Source organism: Dendropsophus ebraccatus, chromosome 7, assembly GCF_027789765.1.
Source record: "Dendropsophus ebraccatus isolate aDenEbr1 chromosome 7, aDenEbr1.pat, whole genome shotgun sequence".
Classification (NCBI taxonomy): domain Eukaryota; kingdom Metazoa; phylum Chordata; class Amphibia; order Anura; family Hylidae; genus Dendropsophus; species Dendropsophus ebraccatus.
Window position 1 is genome coordinate 63,321,728 of NC_091460.1, and position 13,558 is coordinate 63,335,285.

Here is a 13,558-nt window from a genome sequence, read left to right on the forward strand (position 1 = left end):
GTGAAAAAAGCCGCTGTCAGAGCGCTCTGACTGCAGCTTACAACTCCCCTCCCCATAGAGAATACAGGAAAGATCGGCTGTCAAAAATGTTCCTATGTGTGGGGAGGACTGGCGGTGGGTGGGAGAGATAACTGAGCAGAATTTTTTTTTTGTTTGTGTGAATCCTGCTCAATGGAATAGGGTGAGGTCAACGCTATTTTATCCAGCACCTATTTTAACCTACCTTATATGTTCCAAATGGAGACTAAAATTGACTAAAATATGATGCGTACAGTATATGAAGTCTATGGACCAGGCATTTGTCTGTGCACTGCCTAATGTGTAGTAAAATAGCCTAACATTCATAGATTATGAATCCCATCAGCCCCAAAATAAAAAAAGACATTACTTTTTGGATTCATCGCATACACAAAGTCATACAGTCATAAGACTAACAACAGACTGACATCTGTTTAACCCTTTGAGGACCAGGCCCAAAATGACCCAGTGGACCGCGCAAATTTTGATCTTAGTGTTTCCGTTTTTCCCTCCTCCCCTTCTAAGAGCTCCAGCACTTTCAGTTTTTTATCTACAGGCCATGTAAGTGCTTGTTTGTTACAGGAATAGTTGTACTTTGTAATGGCGTCATTCATTTTACCATAACATGTATGACGGAATCCCAAATATATTATTTATGAAGATATAAATTGGTGAAATCGCAAAAAAGAATGCAATATGGTAACGTTTGGGGGGTTCCTGTGTCTACGTAATGCACTATATGGTAAAAGCGACATGATACCATTACTCTATAGGTCAGTACGAACACAACCATATGCAGGTTTACGCAGATTCTCTAATGTTATATATTTTTTTTAAATGAAATCCTTTTTTTTGGCAATTAATTATAAATAAAATGGGCCTATTGTGACGCTTATAACGGTTTTATTTTTTCACCTACGGGGCTGTATGGGGTGTCATTTTTTCCGCCATGATCTCTAGTTTTTATTAATACCATATTTGTGAAGATCGGACGTTTTGATCACTTTTTATTAATTTTTTTATATATATAATGTAACATAAAATCGGTAATCCGCGCACTTTTTTCCCTCTTTTCGTGTACGCCGTTTACCGTTCGCAATGACGCTTGTTATATTTTAATAGATCGGACAATTACGCACGCTACGGTATATTATATGTTTATCTATTTATTTATTTTTATATGTTTTATTTATATAATGGGAAAGGGGGGTGATTTCAACTTTTATTGGGGGAGGGGTTTTGGGGTAGTGTGTTAGTGTTTTTAACTTTTTTTTTTTACACATTTGAAGTCCCTTTGGGGAACTTTTACATAGTTTAGTTTGATTTCTACACTGATGAATGCTATGCCATAGGCACAGCATTGATCAGTGTTATCGGCGATCTGCTCATTGAGCCTGCCTGTGCAGGCTCAGTGACCAGAGCGCCGATCGGACCGCACGGAGGCAGGTGAGAGAGCACCGGCGGCCCGTTTTACCGATCGGGACCCCCGCAGTCACACTGCGGGGGTCCCGATCGGTAAGTGACAGGGGACTCCCCCTGTCACTTACACTTAAACGCCGCGGTCGCGCCGCGATCGCGGCGGATAAGGAGTTAATGACACGCGGCAGCGCGATCGCTGCAGCGTGTCATTGCCGGTGAGGTCCCGGCTGCTGATTGCAGCCGGCCCCCACCTGCTATGAAGCGCGCTCCGCTCCGGAGCGCGCTTCATAGCGTGAGAAACACCCAGGGCGTACAGTTACGCCCTAGGTCGTCTGGGGACAGACTTCCATGGCGTAACTATACGCCCTGGGTCGTCTAAGGGTTAATACCAAAAAAAAAACATTCCACAGCTATGAGACTGTCAGGTGTATTACATCATGTCAGTTTTCCCTGCAAGCCTGCAATGATTGATTTCACACCCCTTACAATAAGATCAGCTAATTACAATTGCATGTTCCAAATTCCGTAATAAACCTTACTGTCAGGAGACGAAGCAGGTAATTTGCTTGGTTGATGTGTGAGAGAATGCACAGCTCTAATGGGGATGAAAAGCAGCTGCCAGCGCACTGTGCTAGGGTTTGTTCCCTTAGGGGTGGGTGGCCAGCTGAAAACTTGAATTTAGATTACATAAATGTCATGCCTCTATTACTGTGTAACAGAACACAATGTACACATTCTATAGGAGTTACATAGTTATTACATAAGGCAGAACAATTATCTCACGTTAGGATTTCAAAATATAAAGGAAGAGAGCCAGCTGTATTACAACCCAGGGGGCCTAACTACGTCCTATGATGACAACATACAGGGCAACCGGGCTTTACACAGTTTTCTATATATGATAATATACTTTAAAATACAGCCATAGAGAAACCAAATAATCCTACTTTATGACAAAAATCCTACAAAAAAATTACTTCATTTAATAAAGCCAGTATTAAAATAATACAGTATACAAGGGAATAATAATATCACTCCCCTATGACATTAACACTACTGTTACTAAATACTAAATAAAAACCTACTAATAGTAGACCAATATTAACCCCATACAATAACTAATAGTATAGTGGTAGATTCCAATTCATTGGAGCCAAGCATACTGTAGCTCTACACCATCACCTTCCTTTGTGCCCCCCGTACATTACTAACAACCCCTTTTGAGTACCTGTCAGTGGGCAATTAGAACTCTGATTTCATGCATTTACCCCTTGTATGCTGCAGTTAATATTGGCATATAGTCAACAGAGAGCAAAAAACCCGTATTTTAAAAATTCAATACACCCGCCTTATTATATAAATAAAAAGTCAACATAATTGATACTGCTTTGTCTAAAATGTTCTCATTCTTAAAATATAATGTTAATTTTCCTGCTTGGTGAACACCAAATAAGAAATAAATATACCCAAGTCCAATATTATTATATTATGGTCATCAATCAATCAATGGAGATCAATCCTGCTCAGCAATGAGATCATGGACACTTTTGTCATGGAAGAAATGATAGCAGAAGATTGGTCTACAGGCCATGTGGGCAATGCCATGAAGGGGCCCTCACAAGAAAATGTCAAACTGGTCCTGGAATTATGGCATGGGGTGGCATAATTTGCTAGCTTAACCCCTCTTCTCTTTCTAACAGCAGGCAATTACATTGGTTTTGTTATGGTACAAGCGGTATGGCGGCTATTTTTTAACATGAATTGCCAACACCAGGCCACATGTTGCTGATGGTGCAGTGAGCAGCCTGCATGCCCAAAATGCATTTAGTGTGGCAGAACATTCCTCAGACATCCATTAAAGTTCTCATTGACAGCTACCAAGGTATATTCGTTTGTCCATTTCTGTACATGGCGCTCATACTTGATTCTGAATAAATCAAGTACATTGGTACCTTGGTTTAAGAGTAACTTGGTTTAAGAGAGTTTTGGTTTAAGAGCTCACAGTTTTTCAAAAATGTGACTTGGTTTAAGAGCATTGCTTTGGTTTAAGAGCTCCCTGTACTGGGTGAGAGCGTGAGTGGGGGAGGGGCATGGTCTGCATAGCAGGGTCTACAGCACTGTATGCTGACCCAGAAAGTCTCCCTCACCTTCCAAATCATGGCAGATCCACTTCAGACTGGGGCTTGCATCAGGGGACAGGACTGTGGAGATAATCTCTCTATAGTTTCACTTTACACCATGTTTAATAAACCTCCCCATAACACCAGGGGCGTAACTACCACTATAGCAGCCATAGCGGCTTCTATGGGGCCCACCAAATTAGGGGGCCCCATTGCCCCCACTGGGCCCCTGAGCTGTCGTAATTTGCAGCACCAGGTGGACAGCTTAGGGTCAGTCGGGAAGGAAGGAGGGCCCGAATAAAAAGTTTGCTATGGGGCCCAGTCATTTCTAGTTACGCCCCTGCTGATAACACATAGGGCCACATGTATCATCCGGCAAATGGATGATTTTCGGCGGAAAGTGCCGATTTGCGTCTTTTTTTAAGCAAAAATGGCGGATTTGCGAATAAAATATTCGCAAATCGGCACTTTCCGCCGAGTACGCCAGAGGGCGGAAAAGGGGCGGAGAGTGGGCGGAAACGGACTCAGAGTCCGCGCGATTTATCATCCGTTCCGCCAAAATGTACGCCGAAAACTTACTCCAGTCCTCAGCTGGCATAGGTTTTCGGCGGTGCGCAACGGCGCGCACGGGATTTATGTAGAGGCAGTCCGCCTCTACATAAATCTCCGTAGCGCTGGAGCTGCGGGGGCATTTTTACGTCCGGCGTAAAAAACGCCGGACTTAATAAATGCCTCCCATACTGTCCACCTAATTTTGGACCACCTTGTATAAACAAAAGTTAAATCAGAGACCATCTTAAGGCTCAGTAGTAGTATTTTTAGCCAAAACAAGGAAGTCTAAAAAAAAAAAAAAAAGATTTAAATCAGTAGTATTTCTTTCTATTATTTCCACTTCTTGTTGTGGGTAATATTATTGATAAAAAACTACACATGAACATAGCCTTTACATTTCACAAAAACTCATAAAATAGGGACAAAGCAGAGACACACAGTTTCATTTGAGACATTTAATAGTGCACTTGGCTATAGTTTAACATATGCATCAAGATATAAATCTATTTTCTAAGCTCTTTATTTTTTATATTTAGCATATTTAAAATTGAGGGAATGCATCCACATACCAAAAAGAAATATCTGAGGTATAAATACAAGTATACATTAAATAATTACGCTTGCCATGCAGTTACTATCTGGAACAATACACATTACATTAAAGTGTAAAGTATGTACAGTGACGCATTTTTACAGTCATGAAGATTACAAGGAATATACAACATTTATATATTTAATGGAATACGTGGAAACACTGATAATGGAAACACTATTATTATGATTGTTACACAAACAGATTCTTCATTGCAAGGCATTAAAATAATACTGACAATGGTAACAAAAACAATCTTTCATCACTTTCATTCAATAAAAGTTCTCCTTACAGACGGCACACACTCAATTAACCTCTAGGAACTTCCAAGTTTCCTCCTCCTTACTGTAACAAATCTATTTAAAGAGACATCCTATATCTTCTGGGTGCCACAGGTTCATCTCATTGCATGGCAGTGACTTAACCCCTGACACCCATTGCATGAACCACCTACCTAAAAAGGTTTTTTTGTATAAGATTGTCATTGAAAGGTATCTCTACACTAGGCAGGAACCATGCATTTAAATATACACAAGCAGGATCCATCTTTTCAATGGAAACCATAGATCACCACAGTAAAAGTATTAAATAGTAATTTAAATTACTTTGTTGCCTCGTGAGGCACCTTGTCTGAACTTACACAATCTTATAGGTTATATGAACATTAAAGCATATATGTTGTATCTCAATGAGGATTTTTGTCTAGTGTGAAGAGTGATTGACACTATTTGAGTGGAAGGCTTAGATGGTATTGCTGTAGGGTCTAGTTGGTGTTCTTCAGAAGATTACCTGTACAAAGACAGGTCGGCAAACCTGGGATAGACATGTTATACAAATAAAGAATAGGTTGGTAAGATTTGTTGACCATTTCACTAAACCTGAGTTTAAGACCATTACAAGTTATCAGTGTACCAGACACTTGATAGCTTGATGACGATGACGTTCACAAGGACAACGCTCATTCACACATCTTCACTGTGCAAATATTTCTATTCGGAAAATAAAAGTATATAGATAGCTATACAGAGTAAGAGAATGAGTACCAATTATTCCAGTGGATACACCATAACCAAGAACCAGGATGATGATTTACATGAAAAACAGCATTAAGGAATGTGACTTTTTTTTAATAATTCTGCACAATACATCTTTCCAATAAAGTATTTTGTTTGCTTCTCAGAAGCCAATTCAGTTGATATGTAATAAAACATATATGAAGTTAAAAGTTGAGACAGTCTTTAGGACGATTAATTCCAGTCCAGGGGCATTAAGCACCATATGGATAAAAGCAGCTTCAAATCTTGCATATAACCAATCTGAAACAACAAATAACAGCACTAAATACAAAAGGTCCAACGGGTGGGGTCCTTATCTTCTTTGGACCCCACCAATCCTAAGGATGAATGTTTTTCTGCAATCTCTGGGTGACACTTCCTAGATTTGTCACCTTGACTTTCCATTATTGCTTTCAGTTTGTTGATTGGTGAAAGAGTCTCGAATCCTAACAACTTCAGCTGCACACAATTGTCCAAAAACTTTATTGTACCATTCTGGCATGCGGCCCCTGGAAAAGAAAACAAAAGTCCTATGTTAGGTATCCATTTAAAAATATACAATGAATCATAATATTACTGCTCTTTTACTTGCCCCCAGTTTCAGTGCAAATCATGTACCATCTGCACAGTTATGCAGAGCTACATGATATTATACAAGATTCTCCATCTACAATCTAGTTTCATGGCTGTTTTGGATTATGTCAGCTTCTTCACAAGCAGAGAAACCACATGATGAGGGATAGTGGTGAGCTGATTCCTGATGAGTATCCCTAACCTTCCTGACACTCAGTGCAAGTCTGGTCTTGTAGAATGAATGAATTACAGCTATTGGATAGCTCATGCGTACCCAATAGAATTTGTTGTTTACATGTTTGGAATGACTAAAGCTGGCTATAGACATAAAGATGCATCACATTGATCAGCATTATTAGCGCTCTGCTTATAAAGTCTACCTGAACCAGACTCTATGAGAAGATCACCAATCCGACAGGACAAGTAAGCATTATACTTATGTCTGTCAAAGAAACTGATCATGACATCTGCAAATTGCGATCAGTCAGTGACGTACTGTTCTAGTCAGTAACTTAAAGTGACTGTACCACCAGGCCCAGGCTGAAGCAGTAGAGGCGGGCTGACCCACACCCAGTGGGAAGAAACCCCAGCACCTCCATGACGTGACTCCATTAGAATGAATGGGACCCTATCATAGAGGGGCTAGGGGTTTCCTCCCACTAAGGGTGGGTCGGCCCGCCTCCAGTGCTTCAGTGATCACTATAGATTGCAACATTTAAGGAGTTAATAGCATACATCAGTGTGATCACTGCTCTCTGTCATTATACCTGGCTCCTGGCACATTAATATGAGCGGGCTGCTCCCACTAAAGCAGCCCTGCACACATTAAAGCCCCTCCATGCCTGGAAAGCTCATGGACATTCCAACTTCAAAAGACATTGACAGTTGGAACGTTTTCATATATATTGCTGACATGAAGGGGTTAAAGGAAATGACCGAACATTTTGGAAGCAATGGGACAGTGAAACAAATTATTATTGATCGTAAAACTGTTTAGAGTGTTTAAGAAACTATCCAGGAATCTTCCAAAACTATCGATCACAGCTAAAAGAAGGGTCTGGGGAAGCCGCCAAAACAGAGCGCATTGGGCACCTAACAGTAGTAGTCATCCAACTATTGCTATTGCTATGGTAGTAAACAGGACATGTAATAATGATTTTTTTGGTCATGGACAAAGAAAGTTTTATTATATTCCCAGCTTCCTGTTCTGCTCACCGGTGTTCACTTCCTCCTGGCCTAGCTGACCTCTATCTGAGATGAGAGGAGGCAGGGTGCATGTGCCGAGCAATGCATGTGGGCAAAACCATGGCTGTATGTGATGTTCAAGCTGTCTGAATTGAACACCACATAGAATAAAGGGTAAGATCCCCTCAAAAAACACTTTAATAGGCTGGGTTCACACACAGTATATTTCAGGCAGTATTGTGGTCCTCATAGTGCAACCAAACCCAGGAGTGGACTGAAAACACAGAAAGTCTCTGTTCACACAATATTGAAATTGAGTGGATGGCCGCCATTTAATGGCAAATATTTGCTGTTATTTTAAAACAACGGTTGTTGTATTGAAATAACGGCAGTTATTTACCGTTATATGGCGGCCATCCACTCAATTTCAACATTGTGTGAACAGATCCTTTCTGTGTTTTCAGTCCACTCCTGGTTTTGGTTGCAATATGAGGACCACAATACTGCCTGAAATATACTGTGTGTGAACCTAAGGGTTCAAAAATGCAAGATCCAGACTCATTAACCCAAATAAACAAAGCTATTTAAATGGTTCTTACCTCATGTCTGCTCTGCACAGGTAGGTAAGCTTGGATTTTCCTGTGCCACACGGCTCAATGAGGTATTTGCATAGAAGTACATTGACTCTCACACCAAGTAAAGGAGCTTGATCATGTTCAACAGATGTGGTCTGAAGAGCACAGGCTCCTTTGGCCAAATTTGTTCTCCAGGATCTGTCAGAATTAAAAAGGAAATTTTAGAGACACGAGAAAAGAAACCTACGAAGATTCAATATTGCCACTCCTTTTTACATACCTTAGAACAACAAAGTCTCGTGGTGGATGTGGAGCCATGTTGTTTTGGACATATTGATAAATATCAGTTTGATCATCTAATGTTTCAATAACTTTAGAATCCAGAAGATCCTCATCCCACATGTGTTGCTCTTTCAGTAGACGCTGAAGAACACTTTCTGGCTGGGCTGGGATCTCTATAGTGCTTTTCCACAGTCGGAGTGGAGGGCCATCTGGAATCTGTGCAACAAAGCAATAGTGGTAAGATAACTGCCAGGTAGATGTATACAGTATTGTAAAGAAACAAAGCAACACAAGTCTGAAAATTACCCCCCCCCCCTATAAAACAGCAGTTTTTGATCTCAAAAAGTTTGAACATAACCATAGGGTGTGTTCTCATTTTGATTTTTTTATGTACAAGCAGAGGACACAAAAAAGAAAAAAATGAGATGTCTCCTCTTTTTAAATCTATTCTTGGCTTTGACTTCAGAAACCATATCCAAAATTCTGAACGTGGAACACACCCTAACATGATCTCTATAGCAGTTAACGCCTCCTAAGTAAAACACTATCAAAAATAATCTAAGGGCAGAAAGCAGACAAAAAAATCAAGCCGTTGTCCACTAGCAAAGCATTCTGATGTACAGCACGATGCAGCCCAAGGCTATGTTCACACTCAGTATTGCTCAGTATTTTGGTCAGTATTTTTCAACCCAACCAGAAGTGGATTTAAAAGAGAGAAAGGCTATGTTCCCACACTGCTGAAAAAGAGTGGATGGCCACAGCAAATAATTGTCATTATTTTAAAACAATAGCCATTGTTTTAAAATAACGGACGTTATTTGCTGTTAAATGTCGACCTTTTACTAAATTTCAACAGTGTGTGAACATTGCCTTTTTGTGTTTTCAATCCACTCCTGGTTTTGGTTGAAAAATACTGACCAAAAAAATGGAGCAAAAATCCTGTGTGTGAACAAAACATAGGGCCATAAATCAGCAAAGTTATAATGCTCTCTTCTAGCCAAACGCGCAACAAGCTACCATCACAGAAAATGGCAGTCTAATAACCGGTGTGATTATATAAACTCATATATACTATAAACATTAGTTTTAAAAATACTCACTTTTTTGTAGGCAAGATCGGCCTGCTCAGACGTGGAACAGCTGACCCAGCCTTTAAACTTGTCCTTGGCCTCCTTGAGTAAATTGTCAATTCCCTCTTGAAGGTACGACTGATAGTCACACTGTCCCTCACCATTGCGGTTCACCAGTTCCTCCAGGCATACTGGCCTCAGGTCTTGTTCCATATAAGAATTGCGACATTTATTCATTTCCTCCGGAATCTAGAATAGGAAACAATACTATAAAGCCAAATCTGTTAATCTGTCCTAACAAGAACTTAACTGTGGTGGATTTACTCCATTTAGAAAAAGACTGGGCACAAACTCTAGAAAGGGCTAAATGGCTCACATCTTGTTATTGTTAGAGTTCTATATTAGTATTATTACAAAGGAATGCCACCAGTCTGGTAATCCAGTGTTTAAATCATTATGTAACCAGGTTGGAATAAATAGATTTGCTATGTGAAAAAAAAGTCTCCCGGCACAAAAGGCCAGAAGGAAAGTGATGCAATTCATTTTAGTTACCCTATATAATATGTCCTTTACAATATATCTGGATTTATTAAACCATAACTTAACATACCTGGAAGAGTTTTTTGCATTCGGCAATCATGTGTGCTAGGCCTTGAGTGGCAGCAAGGTTTTCATTCAGATCTTTCTGATCAGGTTTTCCTAAGCTTTGCTTTCTTTGCATTACTCTGGAAAAGAAGCATAAGAAGGGGTAAAGTTAATTCACCAAAATTATATACATATATATATATATTTGAATTTATATAAAACTACAAAAAAATAAAAAAAAAAACACTCTAGGGAAAACCAGGCATCATAATGGGCAGCATAATGCTACGCTTAGTGCATGATTCGAGGAAGCAGTGTATTATAGAGAGACTTAAAGAACATCAAAGACAGAATTGCTATGCACATTCTGCTTCCTCAGGACCAAGGGTCAAGTTGATCCTACAAACTACAATAACAATAACTGATGAATGTGAGTATGGCGCATTACCTTGGAGATGAGTTCTCTCTCTTTAGGGTGTTTAGATGGAATAAAGAAGGTGCTAAACAGACAGCCAGGTTGGTTGGTGTCATCTGATTTTCATCCACAGCTGCAGCTATATCACTCAGGAAGTATAAGAGAGTCTGGAGGACCTCTCGGTTTTCGTCAGGCAGAAGCATAATGGCAGCTTTTATTGCTTGGAGACGTTGGTCCTTTGGAACATCTAAAAACATCAAAACAACCAATATCAATGTACAGAACAGTAAAATGGATCTACATAATATTTGTGTAATTATATGGATATGTAGTGTAAAACTTATTATCTGCCCATGGTCCACCAAAACCCATTGGCTTGTGAGTGTCATTTTTGGGTGGCTACATTATATGTTTTGCCAAGGATATATTCACTGCTCCTTTATGACACTGGGGAAAGGAGAAGAAAAGTTTATGGGCTACCACTTATGTGGGCCATACAAGTGTGGCTACTGCTAGCCAAACCAGCCGATTTCAGCGAGATCATCTGACATCTAATGTGTATGGGGTCTGGCTGACTTTTTTTCTAGACAGCAAGTCTGGTGACAGCTTGCTTTTCCTCTCCCCAGAAGCCACACATGCATGCTGAGAACACAGCTTTCTAAGACGTATGACCAGCCATATGGTCTTTTTAGACAATAAAATAATTGCCCAATATAAGCACAAATTGACTATATACAAGTTGATTGGCGCTCAATCAATTGATTGTTCACATGGCCATACACCTCCATTAATATTCCAACAAAGATTTTTTGTCATGCAACGGGGTGTAATCAGCTAAGTATTTGTCGGATGATAGCTGGGCCTTATATGCAGGGCAGTGTCCAATTGACAAAGTCCTTTTATCAATAGTAAGTCTTGTCTCATATGCCTTTAGGTTAGTGTATTTAAAATATTAAAATGTTACCCATGTATACCAATAAACAGGACAAATAAAGGAATATGATGCATATTAACTTACACTGGTAGATCTGAAGGAATGTTTCTGACAGCTTGTTGGTGAGAAGTGGCTCTGGCAAGTCTCTGAAATACTGCTTTAACATATCAGCCACATCATAAGCAGATTGTCCCTCATACATCAGTGCGTCAGAACTGTTCTCACATATCTCCCTCAGTGCTAGGATCCTGGACTTCACTCCTGATTTTCGGAACAATCCCACCTATAGAAAAAAAATAACAAATGTAATATTTTACTGTATAAAATGCAGACAATGGATTCATCGTCTAACACATCCCACCCATAACCAACCTGATCCAGGCACTGGCTGCGCAGATATCGCATTGCTTGCTGAATGTTCTGTGGCAGAGGCTGACTGGATCTCTGGACATTAACGGCTAAAGGAACTCCAAACACGTTCTTGTCCCTGTAATCTGGAACTTTGACACGCTTCATAAACTTTGGCACAGCCCTGAAAGAGTCATGTAGAAGACTGTGATAAATACATTACATGGTAATGGTGAGAGATCGCTTGGAAACTTCCAGACATGTCCACAGACAAAGGTGGTGCTATATCCAGCAGACCCTACTGTATAATATCACACAACATTTGTATTTACCTTATTAACATTAATATTTATGTATCTATAAATTGAACTAATAGCTATCTATCTAGCAACCGTTCACATCTATCTATTGACCCTTCATGTGGGGCGATTATAGACTGCCCTATTCATTAGGTCCAGCGATAAGATGGAAAAAGGACAATAGTTGTCTGCTCATGTAAAAGCAGACTATCTATCTATCTATCTAGATACAGGAGAAAGTCGCACATCCAAACACTTATGAAGCGGGTGTTGTACAGAGCCAGTCCCCTGGCTCGGGGATCCCCAATATCTGTACATATCTATCTATCTATCTATCTATCTATCTATCTATCTATCTATCTATCTATCTATCTATCTATCTATCATCTATCTATCCCAATCAATTATCTTTTACATCATCTATCTATCTATCTATCTATCTATCTATCTATCTATCTATCTCATATCTTTCTAGCTCTCGTCTTTCTTTTACTAGAAAAAAAGATCTTCTGGGAATCCAGTGCATTTGTTTAGAGATGTACATAGGACTTCCAGTAAAAAAAAAGGGTAGCCAGAAGACAATTCTACAATTCTATTAACACAGCTCAACATTACAATAATGGAGACAGAAGCCAAGAAGTAAGTCAATAAATCCTGCGGTGAAAGACCCCTAATAATGTCACTTCTTCACTCTCCTCTTCATCAGGACAAAATAGCCTTGTTAACAAAGGAGGTTTTGTACATCAACTTTTGCCATTAACAAAAGGTTCCAAGTCAGGTCCGCCACCCAGCAGCAGGCATAGCAGCAGGGATCTGGTGTAAAGCATTAGCGGCTGTCAGCCCGAAACATCAGCTCTACAAATGACTGCTTTGAAAAAGAAAGCCAATTGAAAGCTACATGGCCAATTCTAAAGGGGTTCAGCAGAAGAGTCATGTAAAACAATGCTCTATAATTCCCCTTTATGCTCCAAACGATTTAAAATCCATCCAACACTTGAGCGCTCGGCCCACTCTCCGACCTTTCCTTACATACACATTCCTTTGCACACAATGAACACTGGCCAGATTTTGTTACTATGTGGCCGTGTTGGCCACTAACAAAATTTATGAAATGAATTAAGCCTTCTTTCCGCATAAAAAATACTGTAATACTAAAACATTATGAGCCCCACTAAGAATTGGAAACATGAAGTATGAGTAAGTAACTTTTCTGTCCGCGATTTCTTGGAATTTAGATAATAGCTGCTCTGAATGGGAAAGCTCTTTGATGCTGTGGGTTACACATTTTTGTGGTGAAGAGGAAGAAGGGACAATGTTACGTATTTTATCTATGCCACAAGCAATCCTATGAGCCATTCCGGAGATATCTGACAGTGAAAAGAATCTCTCTGTCTATTATGTGCAAGCAAGTTACAGCAAGGACACTATTACACCTCTATGCATTGTACAAGAGAGAGGAATTGCCCTGAGCTGTGGTAGCAAAAGGATGAATGAGAAACCACAGCTTACGACTCGCATGTTAACTGGACCATTATT

General features: G+C 39.9%; 1 protein-coding gene across 4 annotated transcripts in view; it reads right to left on the minus strand.

The window, feature by feature from the left end:
* Window positions 1–4,549: 4,549 nt before the first annotated feature.
* Window positions 4,550–13,558, minus strand: part of DLC1 (DLC1 Rho GTPase activating protein) — a 290,446-nt gene continuing 281,437 nt past the window's right edge. For all 4 annotated transcript variants that reach the window (XM_069977657.1, XM_069977656.1, XM_069977658.1 and 1 more), the window contains 8 exons: window positions 11,748–11,907; window positions 11,460–11,658; window positions 10,475–10,688; window positions 10,052–10,166; window positions 9,472–9,690; window positions 8,370–8,587; window positions 8,114–8,287; window positions 4,550–6,265 (listed from right to left, as the gene is read on the minus strand). In XM_069977657.1, the coding sequence (XP_069833758.1) occupies window positions 6,145–6,265; window positions 8,114–8,287; window positions 8,370–8,587; window positions 9,472–9,690; window positions 10,052–10,166; window positions 10,475–10,688; window positions 11,460–11,658; window positions 11,748–11,907 (1,420 nt within the window). In that variant the 3' untranslated portion in view covers window positions 4,550–6,144. The remainder of the gene's footprint in view (window positions 6,266–8,113; window positions 8,288–8,369; window positions 8,588–9,471; window positions 9,691–10,051; window positions 10,167–10,474; window positions 10,689–11,459; window positions 11,659–11,747; window positions 11,908–13,558) is intronic.